This window comes from Podarcis cretensis, assembly GCF_951804945.1.
Source record: "Podarcis cretensis genome assembly, chromosome: 2".
NCBI classification, from domain to species: Eukaryota; Metazoa; Chordata; class Lepidosauria; order Squamata; family Lacertidae; genus Podarcis; species Podarcis cretensis.
The window spans coordinates 2,482,290-2,502,256 of record NC_137171.1 but is presented as its reverse complement, the minus strand read 5'-3'; the positions used below and the strand labels follow the sequence as shown (position 1 = coordinate 2,502,256).

At 41.9% G+C, this 19,967-nt stretch overlaps 1 protein-coding gene across 3 annotated transcripts in view; it reads left to right on the top strand.

Annotated features, from left to right (window-relative positions):
* Positions 1-19,967, top strand: part of LOC307211310 (protein TESPA1-like) — a 173,694-nt gene continuing 153,727 nt past the window's right edge. For all 3 annotated transcript variants that reach the window (XR_013836376.1, XM_079967839.1, XM_079967838.1), the window contains exons 1-6: positions 1-141; positions 4,462-4,646; positions 12,078-12,120; positions 14,883-14,935; positions 19,656-19,709; positions 19,891-19,927. Coding sequence is in view for 2 of the 3 variants with exons in the window: in XM_079967839.1 (XP_079823965.1) it covers positions 74-141; positions 4,462-4,646; positions 12,078-12,120; positions 14,883-14,935; positions 19,656-19,709; positions 19,891-19,927 (440 nt within the window). In the remaining variant the exon portion in view is untranslated. The remainder of the gene's footprint in view (positions 142-4,461; positions 4,647-12,077; positions 12,121-14,882; positions 14,936-19,655; positions 19,710-19,890; positions 19,928-19,967) is intronic.

Below are 19,967 nucleotides of genomic sequence, written 5' to 3'. Positions count from 1 at the left end.
GCAGATTGGGTGAGGTGGGGAGAGGGGCAGGAATGGGCAAGGGCCTCCAATAGTCCTACCCTGGGCAGCTGAGATGCAGAGCGCGATGCCAGATTCACCAGGGGCTCACCTTAGAGCCCAGCATGCTCTTCCCAGGGCCGGGTAAGTAGCAGCAGCCGGCGAATTAAGGTGCGGCCCTGTCCCTCACAGGCTGTGACCTGCTTCTGAATAGAAAGGCTTAATTCTGACAGCATCCTCTGAACAGAGGTGAGGGAAGGAGTGGAGGTGATATGGAATGGGAATGAGGAGGATATTGAGAAGGAGGTGATGGAGGAGAGCACTAGGGTGGGAGGGGAGTGGGCTGCAAATGGAGAAAGAGAATGCACTTGAGGGGGGATGTTTTTACGCAGCAGTTTATTGTTGATTCAGTTGATTCATGATTTTCATCACAGTGCCATCTCATAAACACCCCAAAATGTGATGTGATTTTGATTTAATATTTGTATACCACTTTTCAGCAATAATATGGAGCTGAAAGTGGCTCATAATAATAACAAAGCTTTAAAAAGGAGCAAACAATGTTTCTATCCAATATAAGCTTACATATGTACACACACACACACACACACACACACACACACACTACCATATCAGTAAAGCAAAAACAAATATTTCAATAAACAATTAATGCAGTTCAGAACAAACTCATAATGATTAAAAAAGAAATAATCTAGATTTATCATTTCAGCAGGGTTTTAAACAAACTTATTGGCTTTTCCATGGAAATGGTAAACCACGAAAAAATGGGAAAATATGGTGTTGGGTGAATAATAATAATAATAATAATAATAATAATAATAATAATATGCCCCAGCCATCTGACTGGGTTGCCACAGTCATTCTGAGCAGCTTCCCACAAAATATTAAAACATAGAAAACCTCAAATATTAAAAACCTCTCTGTTTTTATGCTGTGCAGAACTGGCATGCATGAGCAGCGCTGAGTTCACAATAAATTGCCATGTGCCAGAGCCCTGGAAGGACTAGAGAGGCAGGAAAGAACACAAGAAACTGCCTTCTGCTGAGTCAGGGCATTGGTCCATTTAGCCGTGTATCATCTGCCCTGACTGGCAGGGGCTCGCCAGGATTTTAGACAGGTCTTTCCCAGCCCTACCTGGAGATGCTGGGGATTGATCCAAGGACCTTCTGCATGCAAAAGCAGATGCTCTGCTGCTGAGCCACAGCCCTTTCCCTTGCAATACTGACTCTCTCAAAGGAGCTCTAGCCCTTCTCTTCTAGCTGTACCAGGGAATGTCTTCAGATTTCAAAATGTCTTCCCCTGCTTGCCATCTCTTTCTCTCCTGTAAACTACAAGCACTTTTTAATGTAGGATGTGCTCACTGCTGTGCTTTTCACGTCCTTAATGAGATGAACCCGGGTCTGCACCCTCTCAGATTGGTTAGAAGTTCCCGGGAGGCAGTACCTCTCAGATTTGGTTTCCCAGATGGGAGAGGACCAGATATTTAACAGTGTCTTTCTAACATTCACTTTATTTAAAAATCCCCCGTGTATCCAAGTAGAGCTGCCTCAAATCCTGGAGAACCTATGACAGTCAGCGAAGACAAGACTGAGCTAGAGTTTCCAGTGGGCTGACTCAGCATATGGCAACTCTTCCTATGTTTCCATTTGCAAGAGGATGACTCTGCCCATTGGCACTAATGGAAGCTTCCCTCGAATTGCAAAAAGCAGCCCTGGTGGGGCAGGGAGTGGTGGAATTCTGATGGGGACCACAGCTGAGACATGGGGTTAAAGTCCCTTTCTCCCATGCAGGGGGGTCCTGATCTAGTTTACTCCCACCTCCACATCAGCTCATTTGTTAAGAAACAACATGACAGAAGGCAGCCTACATGACAAACGTCACATCTAGTCTGGTAAATGAAACTTGGCTTGTCCCACCACCCACTCTAACCATTGCAGGCTCTTTTGATGGTCTGCTGATAGAAGCTCAAACCGCAAGGAGGAAACCAGCCTTTTGTGGCCTCGAGTGCAGCTTGTGATAACAGCTCTGCTCCTCACTCTCCTGGAGGCAAAGGGAGATGGCTCACAGTGCAAGCGCTGTTGGCACGGAAACAAAAAACAAACCCGACTTCAAATGCTCAGAAAAACACTTACTTACTTCCCAGAAGTCCCATCAGAAGTCAGGGCAGAATCAAGATACAGCTCCTCAGCCAAAGCAAATAAAGCCCAAACTGTGAAATACAAGAAGGGATAGGCATGTCATTTTAGGGGGTAAAACTTAATTTTTGCTAATTTTCAGCAAGAGGTCTTAAAATATTTTTTTGAGTATGAGGAATTCAAATCTGCTATTATTTTTATGGCTGGCTAACAGTTAGCTTCATAAATTTACATTTGACGAAGAAGCACATAAACTGCTTTCGGACAACCAAAGAATTTTAATTTTACCTTCTGAAAATGTAATGTAATGCTAAATGATAATAATAATAGAATCACAGAGTTGGAAGGGACCACAAGGGTCATTTAATCCAGTCCCCTGCAATGTACATTTTTTTGCCCTGGACCCCATGACCTTGAGATCAGAGGTTTTTACACATCCATTTATCTCCTCCTTCCACTCAGACAAGGCAAAGGCATTACAGTGGTACCTGAAACTGTTCTTAACCTGAAGCACCACTTTAGCTAACGGGGCCTCCCACTGCTGCCGTGCCGCTGCTGCATGATTTCTGTTTTCATCCTGAAGCAAAGTTCTTAACCTGAGGTACTATTTCTGGATTAGTGAAGTCTGTAACCTGAAGCGTATGTAACCTGAAGCGTATGTAACCTGAAGCGTATGTAACCCGAGGTACCTCTGTATTACAGTTCAATGGTGTGTTTTAGCCAGACAAAAGTACTAGAAGGGAGCGTGAAACAGGCCTGGTGTGGGATGTCATTTGGGGAGTGTTCAAAGAGCCTTAGGTAAAGGTAAAGGGACCCCTGACCATTGGGTCCAGTCATGGCCGACTCTGGGGTTGCAGCACTCATCTCGCTTTATTGGCCGAGGGAGCCGGCGTACAGCTTCTGGGTCATGTGGCCAGCATGACTAAGCCGCTTCTGGCGAATCAGAGCAGCGCACAGAAATGACGTTTACCTTCCCGCTGGAGCGGTACCTATTTATCTACTTGCACTTTGACGTGCTTTCGAACTGCTAGGTTGGCAGGAGCAGGGACTGAGCAATGGGAGCTCACCCCGTCATAGGGATTTGAACTGCCGACCTTCTGATCGGCAAGTCCTAGGCTCTGTGGTTTAACCCACAGGACCACCCGCATCCCTTCAAAGAGCCTTATAGAACTAATATAACTGCAAGTACTCTGGAATCATTTTTAATGATTTCACTGCAATTTTTCACACATTTTACTTACCAAGAAAAGCAAAATTATATTAATTTAACCAAAATATATATTAAATGCCCAAGTCATGCTACAACTTCTTAGCATCCCTCATTTTAGGAATTTGAAAGTTGAAAAACTCAACATGTCCTAAACTTGTGAAGCCCACACAAAAATGCAGCTGATGAAGAAATGCAGAGAACAGAGCTGGAAAGATGAAAAACTCAGAGGAGCTGAAAGTGACATATTTGCCCAACCCTAGCTGGCTCTGAAGAGAACCGGAGACCAACAGCAGCTGGAGGGCTGCAAGTTCTCCATCATTGCTGTAGCCCTTTGGAGTAGGGAGGCCTCATGCAGGATTGATCTCCCCCTTGGGGGTGCATTGGGATTCTCTGCTCAAGATCATTCCAGAAACATAACCATCATCCTGAAAGAGCTATCCTGATGCTGCTGTTTGGGTGCCCATTGTTCGTAGAGTGCAGTGCAGTAGTCCAAGTAGGAGATAACTAGGGCCTGCACCACTCTGGTGAGAGAGTCTGCAGGCAGGTAGGGTCTGAGTCAGTGTACCAAATGGAGCTGGTAGACAGCTGCCCTGGACATAGAACTGGCCTATGTCTCCATGGACAGCTGTGAATCCAAAATGATCCCCAGGCTGCACACCTGGTCCTTCAGGGGCACGGTTTCCCTCTTCAGGACCAGGGAGTCCCCCACAACTGCACACCCCAGTCCCCCAAGAACAGTACTTCTGTCTTGTCAGGATTGAACCTCAATCTGTTAGCAGCATAAATGGTGCAAAGCAAACTTAAGATGAGAAAATGGAGAGAAAAGAAAATGGTCAGATCTGTCCACCTCCAGTTGTTTGCCTATTCTGGGCAACTCAGCAACTTGGCTAATGAAGGATTGTTCCACCAGGAACCATAGCTTTCTCTTTGACTGTGAAGTGTACTTTCTGGGATTGTGGTGGTGAAGAGAAACTCCTTGCCCAGGATATGAAAAGGCAGTCAATTAACTCAAAACTGCCCCAAGTGGAGAAGATTGATAACTGCTACAAAGCTGAGCATCCTATGACCTCAGCACCCTGACATTTTGTTCTTCCCTAGGGTCTTGCCAGTCATGGACAACAACTTCACCTCCTGGCTGAGCCACTCTTCCTGGGAGCGCCGGAGGGCATGGGCCAAGCCAAGTGTGGCTGTAGAAGAAGAGGGGTCCCATGCTGAGGAGGAGGCATCCTGCACACCCCAAAAAGCTCTTGAACCCTCATTCTTGGAGGATGGTTTCTTGCAAGGTGGGAAAACTGCTTACACACATTCACTCCTAATCTCATTATGTAATAATATTTCAGTGTGAGGTGCTTTCAGACAGTGTATACAATCTTTTATGGGGGTGGTAGGGAGAAGCTGACACAGGCTAAGTGAGCTGAACTTGGGTCCCATTGAAATCAATGGCCCAATTTTTCATTCCTTTAGTACAGCTTGCTTTGATGCATCCTTTTGTTTGTGGGCTTCCCTTAGACCTCTGGATGGCCATTCTGAGAAGAGGGTGCTGAATTAGATGGATTTTTGGTCTGATCCAATAGGGCCAACTCCTTGAGCCAGTATCATCTATCATCTATCATATCTATCTATCTATCTATCTATCTATCTATCTATCTATCTATCTATCTATCTCTATTATCTATCTATCTATCTATCTATCTATCTATCTATCTATCTATCATCTATCTATCTATCATCTATCATCTATCTATCTATCTCTATCATCTATCTATCTATCTATCTATCTATCTATCTATCTATCATCTATCTATCTATCATCATCTATCTATCTATCTATCTATCTATCTATCTATCTATCTATCATCTATCATCTATCTATCATCTATCATCTATCTATCTATCATCTATCTATCTATCATCTATCATCTATCATCTATCATCTATCATCTATCTATCTATCTATCTATCTATCTATCTAATCTATCATCTATCTATCATCTATCTATCATCATCTAATATAATATTTAGAAAAATGGAAATGCTCTGGAAGCAACCTCACTGTGGTATGCCCAAATAAGTTTTTTCTTTCCAGAATTGAGCTTGGACAGAAGGTCAAAATGTTTGATGCAGAACCTGTATGTGTGTGGTGCTAATGGGCTTGTCTGCCCATGCTTGTCACCCCCAAACTTCTTGTTTTCAACCCCCATTTTCAAAAAATTTCATATGCATATAACTATATGAATGAACAGATAAATGCACAAACACTAATGTGGTGATTTAGAAAGAAAGGTGGGCGGCCTTTCTGAAATAGCATTTGGGCATGGGTGGGAAAGTCAATTTGTTGATAGGCCTTTCTATCACTTTGGCTGTGAGCCAATACTCACACATGCAAACACTCAGCAGAGTGATGTGGTGAGAGCTTTGTTCCCATGGTGCCTTTCTTCTTCCTGCATCAAGCCACTGGCCCATTAAACCCAGCCCTGTTTGTTCTGACAACAAGAACGTCTCCTAGAGTTGATTCTCTAACTCAGGGGTAGGTAGCCACTGTGGCATCCTCTAAATCAGGGCATTTGAAACTGTGGTCTGGGGACTACCAGTGGTCCACAACTTCATTCAGGTGGTCCACAGCATGGGACATTCAGTACTCATACAGATTTTAAATTGCATCTCTATTGCTTCTTTTATTTCTTAAGCTCTCTAGTACTACCTATGATTCTATGATTCTACCTTGCCATTTGAATTCTATGGAATGCAAACTGCATTACAGTAAAATATATAGCATATGCAGGGAAACAAAAGAAGCAATAAAAGACAATTAAAATATCTTCGGACAGAGTAAAGAAGAGAGGCGTGGTGATATATGCAAAAGATAGCCTGTCACCCAAATTCTTATTTAAAGATGAACATGGAAGAATTTTAGCAATTGAGATACAACATCAAGGAGAGAAGATTTTGTTATTAGGAATTTATGCACCAAATGAAGGGAAATCGGAATTTTACAAGAAGTTGCATGAGACAATGCTGGATTATCTGGACTATGACAACATCATTATGATGGGAGATATGAATGGGGTCGTATCAACTAACATGGATAAGTCACAAAGCCAAAATGTTACAAAGGACGGCAGACTACCAAAGACTTTTTTTGAAATGACAGACAATATGGACTTAATTGACATTTGGAGAACGAAGAACCCCTTGGGAAGAGAGGGAACATTTTTCTCTGAAGCCCAGCTGACTTGGACAAGAATCGACCAAATATGGATAACTAGAGGTCTGGCACCCAAGGTCAGAAAGGTGGAAATCTGCCCAAAGACCTGCTCCGACCATAATGCAACGAAGATGGACATGACACTACTACCAACCGGCTCCTTTAGATGGAAGATGAATGACAATTTGTTTAGAGATCAGGAGATTGTTGAGAAGGCCCAAAAAGCCTTGAAGGACTATTTTGAGATAAATATGAACACTACGGTGGAAAAAAGAACTATCTGGGACGCAAGTAAGGCTGTAATGAGGGGGTTCTTGATACAACAGAATGCTGTAAAGAAAAGGATACAGAATGAGAGAAAAGACAAGATATTGGAGAAAATCAAAGAATTGGAGAAGAAGTTAAGATCAAATCCGAAGTCACAGCCGACCCTGAGAGAAATCAAACTTCATCAAGCACAATATTCTAAATTGATAAACCAGGAAATAGAGTGGAAGATTAAATTAATGAAACAAAAAACTTTTGAATCGGCAAATAAATGTGGGAAACTGCTAGCTTGGCAGTTGAAGAGGAGACAAAAACTAAATACAGTCACAAATTTAGAAATTGAAGGAAGAAATATTCAGAACCCTGTGGAGATCAGAAAGTGCTTCCAGAGATATTTCAAAAGATTATATACTCAAGGGCCGCAAAATGAGGTTGAGATTAAACAATTTTTGGAAAAAAATGGACTAATAAAATTGTCACAAGAAAATAGATCAATCCTGAATTGCAAAATAACACGACAAGAGATTGAACAAGCCATTCAGAACATGCAATTGGGCAAATCCCCAGGGCCAGATGGGCTGACCTCCAAGTACTACAAGACATTAAAAGACTATCTGATACAACCACTGATGGAGGTCAGCAATGAAATTATGGAGGGGAAGAAGGCGCCGGAATCGTGGAAAGAAGCTTTTATCACATTGATACCAAAATCGGAAGCCGAAAAGACACAACTTAAGAACTATCGTCCCGTCTCCCTTTTAAATGTGGATTACAAAATATTTGCAGACGTTTTGGCAAGTAGACTCAAAAAAGTATTAAATGAAGTAATTCATAAAGACCAGGCAGGCTTTCTCCCAGGTAGACACCTGTTTGCTAACACAAGGAATATCATTGACATTTTGGAACTTTTGCAAACAGACATAAATACAAAAGCAGTGTTAATTTTCATAGATGCGGAGAAGGCCTTTGACAATATCTCTTGGAAATTTATGAAGGGAAATTTAAAAGAAATGGGAGTGGGACGGGGTTTTGAGAATGGGATTGATGCAATATATTCAGAACAAAAAGCTAAATTGATAGTTAACAATGTGGTTACAGAAGAGTTTAAAATTGAAAAAGGAACACGACAAGGCTGCCCCATTTCCCCTCTGCTATTTATTTCGGTTCTGGAGGTGCTCTTGAATATGATCAGAGGGGACCGGTTGGTGGAAGGAATCCAGGTCGGAGCGAAACAATACAAACTTAAAGCTTTTGCAGATGACCTAGTTTTGACCCTGCAGGAGCCAGAATCTAGTACGAAAAGAGTGTTACAATTGATTCAAGACTTTGGTCGGGTGGCGGGATTTAAATTAAACAAACAGAAAACTAAGGTGCTGGGAAAAAATTTGACAGATACAGAGTCAGAACGGTTTCAGAGAGAGACAGAACTAACTGTGGTTAAAAAAGTAAAGTACCTAGGGGTATTGGATAGTGTTTTCGAGGTTACCAGCATGAGTCTGACCAAGCTGCGGGGGGCAGTGGAGGACAGGAGTGCCTGGCGTTCTCTGGTCCATGGGGTCACGAAGAGTCGGACACGACTAAACGACTAAACAACAACAACCTAGGGGTAAACATAACAGCAAAAAATCTGAGTCTTTTTAAGGATAACTATGAAAAATGTTGGTCTGAAATTAAAAGAGACTTAGACAGTTGGACAAAATTGAAACTTTCTTTGTTAGGCCGAATTGCTGCTATTAAGATGAATGTATTGCCAAAAATGTTGTTTTTGTTTCAAACACTACAGATTGTGGACAAGACGGAGTGCTTCCGGAAGTGGCAGAGAGACATCTCTAAGTTTGTCTGGCAGGGCAAAAAGCCCAGAATTAAGTTTAAGATATTAACTGATGCGAAAGAAAGAGGGGGCTTTGCCCTGCCAGACCTAAAGTTGTACTATGAGGCCGCAGCTTTCTGCTGGCTAAAAGACTGGCTACTTCTCGAGGACACTGACGTTCTGGATCTGGAAGGTTTTAACAATGCTTTTGGTTGGCATGCATACTTATGGTATGACAAGGTTAAGATCAATAAGGCCTTTAAGAATCATATTGTCAGAAAAGCAGTGTTTAATGTCTGGACAAAATATAAAGACTTATTGGAAAATAAGACTCCAAGGTGGCTTTCACCTCTGGAAGCTAAGGCCCGAAAAAGACCCAATATGGAGGCCAAATTGCCAAAATATTGGGAAATACTAGAAAAAGATGGAGACAATTGGAAATTGCAGAGTTTGGAGAAAATGAAGGATAAAGTGCGAGACTGGTTACACTACGCTCAGATTAAAGAAGTCTTTAAAAATGACAAAAAGTTAGGGTTCCAGGTGGAGAAATTGAAGTTGGAAACAGAACTGTTAGAGCCTAAGACTAAGGTACTTTCAAGAATGTATAACTTGCTGTTAAAATGGAATACACAAGATGAAATGGTTAAATCGGCTATGATAAAGTGGGCACAAGACATTGGGCACAACATTATGTTTGAGGACTGGGAAAGGTTGTGGACCATTGGGTTGAACTTCACTGCATGTAATGCTTTGAAGGAAAATGTAATGAAAATGATATATAGATGGTACATGACCCCAGTTAAACTTGCCAAAATATACCATTTGTCTGATAATAAATGTTGGAAATGTAAAGAAAATGAAGGAACATTCTTTCACCTCTGGTGGACTTGCCCTAGAGTGAAGGCTTTCTGGGAAATGATATATAATGAGCTGAAAAAGGTATTTAAGTATACCTTCACTAAGAAACCAGAGGCCTTCCTTTTGGGTATTGTCGGCCAGAAGGTGTTAAGGAAGGACCGAACATTTTTTATGTATGCAACAACAGCAGCAAGGATACTTATCGCTAAGCACTGGAAAACCCAAGATCTACCCACACTGGAAGAGTGGCAGATGCAGCTGATAGACTATATGGAACTAGCCGAGATGACCGGCAGAATCCGAGACCTGGGAGAAGAGAAAGTTGAAGAAGACTGGAAGAAATTTAAGATTTATTTAAAAAAGCATTGTAATTTGGTTGAATGTTAAGAAGGATGCTAGATCATAAATAATTGAGCACCACTAAACTAGATGGAATTAGGATGACAAGTGAGATTGAGGAAAAAATATAAACCTTTGGGAGAATTATTAGATTATATTTTAAATGAATGAGATACAAGAATGTAAACAAGATGATAAATTGCGGGTAAGAATTGACAATGATGCAAGTGGGAGCGGGAGACGTAAGGGAGTCCAATGAAGCTAAGAAAATATGTTATGATATATGTTTTATTGTTTTTTATTTTTGCAATTATGTTTAAAAATTTTAATAAATATATATATAAAAAAATTAAATAAAAGACAATTAAAAATTGCACAGCATCTAGTATGTTACATTACAAACGCTACAGCAGGCAGAAAACTCATTAAGTGGCCCATCATTAGCATTTTCAAGTGGTCCATGGAGACAAAAGTTGCTCCAGATGTTGCTGAACTCCAGTTCTCACCATTGGTCATGCTGGCCAGGGCTAAACTGCCTGGCAACATCTGGAGGGCACTACCCCACCCTAGCCTTTTGCTAGCTGAGATTCTAGAGATTTTTAAAGCAAGCCATGAGCTCCACCACTGAGCTGTCAGCCCCCCCCCCTGTGTAGTCAGGCACCCATGCGTTCCCCTGAGCCATTTCAATATTCCCTCTGCACTTCTTCCTCCCCCTCTTTCTCTCACTTTCTCTTTTTCTATTACAAGTATGGAAAATGGGCAGAAGTTCCACTCCCCCCCCTCAGCACAAATAAAATAACACCCATGTTACGTTATGCAACTCATATGTTATTGGCAAAGCAAACATAAAAAAAGTGCATTTTCTGGGCGGGGGGAGACCCACTTTGAATGCAGCAGCTTCTGTGTGTGTTGCTTTCTAAGTGGACTCACTGGGCAGGATGGCAGCGCTTCCTTGTCTCTCAGAACATGGGTTGTGTGCAAAGAATAAACGATGGGTGGAAACAGGAATGTGGCTCTTTAGAAAGGGATGTTGTGCTCTTCCACCCTGCTTCCTCCTCTGTGAGAGCCACCTTGAGCTGCATTCTCCTCTGCTGCACTTACTCAGCAGTGTTATCAAGGAGGCACTTTGTGGCAGCAGGTGAGGGCCTCCCTCAGCCAAATCAGCAGGAGGGCCTGCAAATGCAACAGGGCAGACTTCCTTGCATTTTAAAGTAAGTGTTCATGACCATGGTTCAGTGCAAGACTGTTAGTTCCAGAGTCTAGAATGGTACCCCAAGCTTACATCTGGTGTCAGAGCGAGGGCCGTCTTAAGCATATCTGGTGCTGTGGTGCAAATATCCCTCCGGTGCCCCCCCCTTCCCAGAGTTGTCAACCTTTTTTTAGGACTGGAGGAGGCGGGCAGCAGCTGGAGGGCAGGCGCCTCCCGGCTCAGCTGGCTGCTTCTTGCCGTGGTGGCCACAGCAGGCAGCACCCCAAGTGAGCGGGCCTGCGCCAAGTGAGTGAGGGCGCGTGCACCGCTTCCGCCGAGTGTCGGCTCGGTTTTTTCCCTTTTAGCCTTCTGGCGCCCCGCAGAATTCGTTGGGCATGGAGAAAAGAGGTCCAGCACAGCAGGCAACCATGTAGAAAAGCAGTCAGAGGCGGCTTGTACTCCTTATGTAGAAGTGTATTTGAAAATGTTTGTTTTGGAGGTCTTTTCCTTTTTCCTTTTTTATGTATGTATGTATGTTTTTTCTTTTTTATTGTATATTTGATGTGTGTGTGTGTGTGTGTGTGTGTATACACACACTTTTTTTAAGGAAAAGCAATCAGGCAGCTGGAGGGAAAGATGCTAGAGGAGGTGGTTGTAGAGCTAAAGTTGAGGGAAGGGAAGGGTTAAGCATTCTTCCTCCTGCTTCTATGCAAATTGCACCCTCCACTGCTATGCAGCTGTTCAGCAGCAATAAGGGCTCACAGGGCCATAATGACTACCAAATAATGAGTTCATTTAGTTATTCATATGTTTAAACCACATTCATTCCATTACTCACTTTCAGGTGTTCTTCCTCTTCCTCATTCTCCTCTTCTTTTGCTACTGCCTCTGTAGTGGCGACATCAGACATCCTGCCCATGTGGTTTGCTGAGAGGCTGGCTAACAAGCCTTAGATGGCTGCATTTGGCCTCAGCGGAGATGTGGATCATCACAGTAACTTATCCAGTCTGTGAGGAGCCCTAGCACTTTTTCTTTGTTTCCAACAGGGAGCTCATCCAATAAGATTGAGAGCTGGCTGCAGGAATGCAGGTGAGTCTACCTGAGAGAGGTCATGGAGGAGGTCACAACCCGAAAGGATCATGACATTGTCAGAAGTTATATTTTTATTTCAAGAATCAGGGGCATTTTTAGATATGCACATACTTTGCAACAGGGATAAAGAACATGTGGTTCTTGGGCTCAAACTCCCATCAGCCCCAGCCAACATAGCTAATGGTCGAAGATGATGGGAGTTGGGGTACAGCAACATCTGGAGAACTATAGATTCCTAATCACACTCAGTTCATTGTACTAGTTTTACTGGGGATAATGCAAGAGCTTCTGCCTTGATTTCTAACGTTCCTTTTTCATTTCAGTAACTGTTGCATTATGGAAGTGTGGCTTCCAAAGGGGCCCAGGGTAACAACAATACTAGCTTTACCAAATTCCTTTTTCTTAAACCCAGACATACCAAAGGTTTACTTTCCCTTGGAATGGCCACACACATAGTTTCCTATGGAATACAATAAAACACAGCATTAATTTTTTTAAGAAAAGTCTGCCTATATTACTTTCCTGCCTTTTAAATCTGTAGTTTCCATTGCATTTTGACAATCCGAAGCTCAAAAAGCACAGGAACGACATGGGTGGCGGAGAGAATATTTATGGAATCTAAATATAAAACATTTCTAGATGGCAAGGATTGGGAAATGCATCTTTTGAAATGAAGCTTTCCAAGATTTTCTACAGTCTACATGTCATTTGCTGCCTTTCGTGAAATCAACTTTTTAATCTGATGTGTGTTTACAGATGCCCCACTAGGGAGAGTAATTGTTTTGTTTGATGTGTGAAATAATTGCATCTACATAACAATTTCCAGAGCAGTAGCCTTGTTGGTATGTTGTAGCAAAATCAACTAAGAGTTTTTTTTTCCTGGCACTTTAAAGACTAGCAAACATAACATAAACTGTCGTAGACTACAGTTAATTTCATTGTGTGTGAGAAATATAATCTTGAACTGGCCATCATATATATTTGTGTATACATCCAACTATACCAATATTGTGCTCCATGGAACACATAGTTGCTTAAATACCACAGAAATCAGTTGGCACACCTCTACATATAGAAATACAGCAAATAAATAAGGGGCTGCAGTTAGATGAGTTTGGCTCCAATCCTATACAGTCGTGCCCCGCAAGACGAATGCCTCGCAAGACAAAAAACCCGCTAGACGAAAGGGTTTTCCGTTTTGGAGGTGCTTCACAAAACGAATTTCCTATGGGCTTGCTTCGCAAGACGACAATGTCTTGCGAGTTTTTCCGACTTTTTTTCCCTTTCCCCCCCTTTTTCTAAGCCGCTAAGCCGCTTATCTGTTTATCCGCTAAGCCGATAAGCTGCTAAAAACCGCTAAAAGCCGCTAAAAGCCGCTAAGCCGCTAATAGCACTAATCCGCTAAGCCGTCAATGGGCTTGCTTCGCAAGACGAAAAAACAGCTAGACGAAGAGAATCGTGGAACGGATTATTTTCGTCTTGCGAGGCACCACTGTATATCATAGAATTTTAGAGTTGCAAGGGACATCAAGGGTCATCTAATCCAAGCCTCTGCAATGCAGGAATCTCAACTGTACATACCTAACATTAATCTCAGCTGCAGGGAGATTAAACATACCTACGATTAGCCTGTTAATCCCAGATGAAAGAGAGTGTTCTTGCTTCTTCCCAGCTATTCAGGACCTAGAAGGTTTATGGTTCCAGAAAAAAATGAATATGGAGCATGGTTCTAGGTGCTCCTGTTGTGACCCACCTGCAACCCGCTAGTGGGTCGATGACCAGTGCTGTACTGACTCTGAAGCCAATGGTCACGCCTCCATTGCACAAAAGAAGCTTATTCATGTCTGCTCTACTGTGGGGAGCAATTGCATAGTTCAAAGTGAAGAAATCTAGTACTAACCATTGTTCCCGTTCAGATATTTTCATTTCTAAGTTGCCAGTTTTTGTGAATATTCTGCTTTTGCTCTGCATTCTACAATCAGGCCTAGCAAAAGAGGTCCTAGAGCTGCCCCCCCCCAAATACTAGGCTGTATTCCTTGGCTCCACCATCAAGTGACCTGGCTCTGGCCTTTGCTCCTCCTTGGTCCCACCCAGGTTTTAGAACTTTTGAACTCAGGATAGAGTGACTGTCTGGAGCAGGTAGGGGGAACCTTTGGCCCTCCAGATGTTGCTGAACTACAACTCCCACCATCCCTGGCCATTGTCCATGTTTACTGGGCCTGATGGGAGTTGTAGTTCAGCAATATCTGGAAGACCAAAGGTTCCTCACACCTGGTGTAGAGTTTCACTCCATACACAGTATTGGCATTCTCATTTGTGGATTTCCTGGGCTGTAGGGCTTCAGATCTGTGAACTGGAGGTTAGCACTTAAGGCAACCAGGGCCAGTTCAAGACATTTTGCTGCCTGAGGTGAAGGACAAGATGTTGCTGTCTCCCAAGGAACATACGAAAGCCAATTGGACTGGGATTTTCCTTCAGTATTAGTGAATGGAAGGTATCCTCCACTGCACTAGAGGACAGGAGGCTAGTGTAGGGGTCCCAGGGTAGCCAGGTGGCACTCAGAGCTCTATCCATCCCCTGCAGTTTGGCATCTGCTGCCTGAGGCAGCTGCCTTGCTCTGCCTGGTGGTGCCACTGTTTGCTGAGTGGGACTTACCGTAATTGTCTGTGATGTTCCGGCTAGGTCCTAGGAGAAAAATGGCAAAATGATTTAGGAACTCCTATAGCTGTAATGATGCAGCTCTTGGTTCTGGCTTTCAGCTCTTCACTGGACCCCTTCTCAGAGAGCATCTCTGCTCCAGGTGCCTATGCTGGTAAGTGATTTCTGCAATTTGCTCGGTCTGCAATTTGCTCGGTCGATTTCTGCAATTTGCTCAGTCTGCCTTCTCAAACATGAAGTAAGGTAGGCTGAAGTTTGGACTGCACACACACACCATACATTTAAAGCACATTTTGAGCGTGTGCACACCCAAACAAAGAGTCCCAGGAAATGTAGTTTATTAAAGGGTGCTGGGAATTGTAGCTCTCTGATAGGTAAAATACAGTTCCCAGGATTCTTGGGTGTGTGTGCTTCAAATGTACTTTAATGTATGGTTATGTACACAGGCCTCATTCATGAACCTTTAGAAGGGCATATAATATAATATTACTTTTGCTTTAATTGTGATGTTTAGCTCATTTTTTAGTTGATGCTTTGTTAAGAGTGTTTTATAGGTCGTACTTGTTTTTATTGATGATTTGTTAATTATTCTATATAATTTATGCGGTATTTGTGATGTTCTATTTTTTTTATTGTTTGTAAGCTGTTTTGGGATTCATTTGAATGAAAAGCAACATAGAAATATAATCAATCAATCAACCAATGAATGTTTTTTCTATTTTTTTTCTATTTTTTATTAATTTTCAATTACTGAAGTCCAATAACAGCTACATTTTACCAATGTCAAATTACAATTCATATCCAAATATATATAAATTATAAAGCCAATTATACAATTTGTGTGACTTCCTGTGTGCTGGGTTTCGGAGTGCAAAGTTATTATTTCTTCCTGCTTCCGAAATCTTGATTAATCCAATTACATTGAGTCCTGATCGTAGTCTGTTATCAACAACTACAGAGTTCTGGACTTCCATTCGTATTAACACATTTAATAAATTTTATTTCTGCAGAAGGAGTTCTGTATCCTGTAAATTCCCTGTGTGAGAAGTTTATTTTTCCATTTGTTTCTTCATTTTTCCTGTTCTGATCATGTCGTACGAAGCATCTCTACTTACACTTTCTTGCTCTTTCTTTTTTAAAAAAATAATAATATTTATTAACATTTTAAAGACTACAAAAGAAAGAAAAGGAATTAAACAAAACAATACAATACAATACAAAAACAAAAACACCACACAACACCAACCCCAAAACATTAAATTAACAAAACCAAACAAACACAATTTAAAACACATCTAATAAGTTCAGTATCTTAACTTTCATTTACTTCTTTCAACGACCTCCTCGCACCTCCCTTTTTGTATTCCACTTTAATTAACTGTTTCAGCAATTCCTTTCCATATTCCTCTGTTTTCTGTCCTGTAATTTATCTTAACATATTCTAACCTTATTTTTCCCTTTAATATATAATTGTCTTAACATATTTTAACCTTATTTTCCCTTTAATACTCTAATAATCTATTTGTACTTAATTCCTTGTAACATTTCTACTAAAGCCATATAACTCCTTTCCAACATTTTTCTAACACTCATTAATTTTACAATATTTTTATAAATAGTCTTTAAACTTTTTCCAATCTTCTTCCACTGACTCTTTTCCCTGGTCCCGGATTCTGCCAGTCATATCTGCCAATTCCCTATAGTCCATCAGCCTGGTGATCTTCTGTCCGATGCTCTAAACTCTTTTCCAAGTCCCTTCTGCGAGTCTTCTTCATATTTATACATGAGCTTTACTTTGTCTTCCACTGATCTTATTTTCATTTTCCTTCCTTTGAGGCTAAAGAGTAGATCTCGGGGAAACTCCCACCTAAAGATGATTTTATTCCTTCTCGACAGGGCAACCAAATCTCCGTAGTTAAATCTAAGATCCAAAAGGTATTTCAGGACGTCTTTCAAAATTTCCAGTCTTGACTGTTGTTCTTCTAAGGTCTTCTGGTAGTTCCAACAGTCTCTTATTTTGTTCTTCTCTTTTTCCCCCCCTCTTCCAAGTCCGAAGGCCCTCACAGTTTTAATCTCTTCTTGACCCAAGTCCCGGTCCCAAAAATCATCAAATTCCTGTGTAAGGAAATCTATCAAACTTTCCTTCTCCAGTTCAAGTAGGGCTCTGATCCTCAAAATCTGATTTTCTTTAAATTCAATCATAGCAGGCATCAACTTATGGTCATCAAATTGCATCTGTAAGGCTGGGACTCTCTCTCTCTCCAATTGTGTTACTTTAGGTTCAACGGCAATAACTTTCTCCCTAGCCTTCTCCGCAGTTTGCCATGTCAAAGTTGATTCCTGTGTCATTTTCTGAATAGTTTCTGTATTGGTGTTCACTTTTTGTCCCAAATTGTCGATTTTGGTAATTACCACATCCACCTTTTTGTGAAGCTGTTCCAATGAGTCACTTATCTTACATAATACAATCACTAAGGCCTCTTCTGTCAACATTCTTAACCGATTCAAGGTCCCCAGAATCTCACAGGTTTTTATCTTGCAGCTGGAAATTCCCCCAGCTCAACTCTTGTGACAGTTTCAAAGGCTTCCTCTAGAGGGAAACAGTTTCTATTTGTATTAGTCCTTTTAAACTCAATTCAAACAATAAAGTTGGTTTCAATTTTCTGTTACTTTTACTCCTTTTTAAACGCAGATGAAAAAAGTGGAAACAATGTATTCCTCTTATTTAACTAACTGTCAGTGAACGTTCTAATCATGGTCAGTCCTGTTGGCAGCCGTTTCCAGGATCGGAGCAGTGGTATATTAACTCTGTTTGCTCTCTCCTGCAGGTATACTCAGTCCAAAACTTTTCCCCCTCTTCTCCTGCCACCAAAGGGAGTTTAGTATTTTTTACAGTAGATTCCTGTATCAATTTCTGAATAGTGTCTGTATTGGTGCTCACTTGTTGTCCCAAATTATTGATTTTGGTAGTTACCACATCCACCTTTTTGTGAAGCTGTTCCAGTGAGTCACTTATCTTACATAATAAAACCACTAAGGCCTCTTCTGTCGACATTCTCAACTGATTCAAGGTCCCCAGAATCTCACAGCTTTTTATCTTGCAGCTAGAAATTCCCCCAGCTCAACTCTTGTAACACTTTCAAGGGCTTCCTCTAGAGGGAAACAGTTTTTATTTGTATTAGTCCTTTTAAACTCAATTCAAACAATAAAGTTAGTTTCAATTTTCTGTTACTTTTACTCCTTTTTAAACGCAGACGGAGACAATGGAAACAATGTATTCCTTATTTAACTAACTGTCAGTGAACGTTCTAATCATGATCAATAAGCATTCCAGAACACGTCAGTCCTGTTGGCAGCCCGTTTCCAGGATCGGAGCGGTGGTATTTTAACTCTGTTCGCTCTCTCCTGCAGGTATACTCAGTCCAAAACTTTTCCCCCTCTTCTCTTGCCACCAAGGGGGGTTTAGGATTTTTTACCGATGGAAATTTAGTCCTTTACAATAGGCTTTTCAAGGCTTCAGCTTGCATCCTCATTGCTTCAATCTATTTACAAAAGGGGAAGGTGGACTTCCTGTTTTAGAGGTCCCCGTTTCGACACCAAATTAAGACGTTTAAAAATCCAATTCTCCGCTCTACTCACGGGTAGTTGCTTTAAGATTGTCCACAGGAAAAAGTCAGCGCTCTCTGGCAACAGCTATGCGGCTTCGCTCCGTGGAAGAAGCAGTCAATTCGAAGCACCGCGCCGCTCACCCCACGTCGCTCCGGATCCCCAAAACTGGGTTTCCCTGCGAGTACCCCACTCTCTTTTTCTCCTCTTGCTTTTTATCAGTTTTTTTGGCATTTAGGGGGAGGTTTGCCAAATCATTTATGTAGCAAACATGGGCTCCCCTCCCCCCTCACATACCATATTTTTCTACAAAGGAGATCTTTCCAGTTCTAAACATTGCGACTCTGTAGCTGATTCACTTGGCAGTTTATAATCTTGTCCCATCCATCCTGCACACATCTGTAAATTAGAGTCAATTTCACCCTAATAAATAGAAGAGCCTCTGCATCTTAATGGCTGTGTCGGGGAGTTACCGTTAGGTGAAGTGCTTTGGCTCCCAGCATCTTCCTGCCTCCCAGATTCCATGCTGGAGTGAGAGCCAAAACGATCTGCGGGTGAAGCTCACTCCCCCCGAGCCCTGGGGGGAACTTGCAAGGACAATTAACCTCAAAATCATCCTTGTTTTTCTCCGCAAATGATCTCCACTAATGTGGGAGCTGCACCCATTAAGGCAGGAAGCACCGGAAGTCATCAATGTTTTTTCTAAAAAATATTGAAAGGCAGCCACTGTTGTTTCTGGTATTGTTTCAAAACCCACTTTAGTTATTTTTATTGTTTGCTTGTAATTCGCCTTGCAATGCTTTTGAAAAGTGATTCATAAGTTAGTTAAACAATAATACATACTAATTTGAGGGGGAAAGCAAGGGGATATACAAGGGGGTTGGACTCGATGGCCCTTGTGGTCTCTTCCAACTCTATGATTCTATGATTCTATGATTCTAAGGCACCAAACTGCTCCCCCCTTCACTGGAAATCTTATTCAGAAACTTATTAGGTTTCTGAGATTTCAGCAGGCATTGCTTGCAAATTTACAAGCCTATTTTCACAGGGATTAGAAAGAAAGAAAAATCTGAGCATTTTAGGAAGCTGAATTCTACACTTTTTGGATTTCCTGTTCTTCACACAGCCCTGCCCATGTAGAGCTGTGTTGTGGCATGTCCATAATAAAACTGCATAGAAAAAGCCACTCAGCCTTTTGATCTCACCCAGTCCCTTTTCCACCTGTGGATGCTTGCTCTAGGTGACTATGTATTTGTGTTATCCTGTAGGATCCTGCAGCAACAGAACCAGCTTTGAAGATGACCTTAGCCTGGGAGCAGAAGGTAAGTGATGAGGATTGATGGGGGTGTGAGCAAGCCTTCTTTCCAGATGGCCCATGGATGGGTGGCAAGAATGCTAATTTGATGGTGCAACTCTGCCAATATGCTCCTTGGCCGTCAGCTCTCTTCGTAGGAATGCAATGTATCCTTTGCTCATGAGAGACCTTTCTTTTCTTCTTTCCAGCAATGGTGCTACTGGACAGAGACAGAGCTGAGCCTAGGTGAGAAACAAGAGCTAAGGAGGTTAGCATTGCTAGAGCC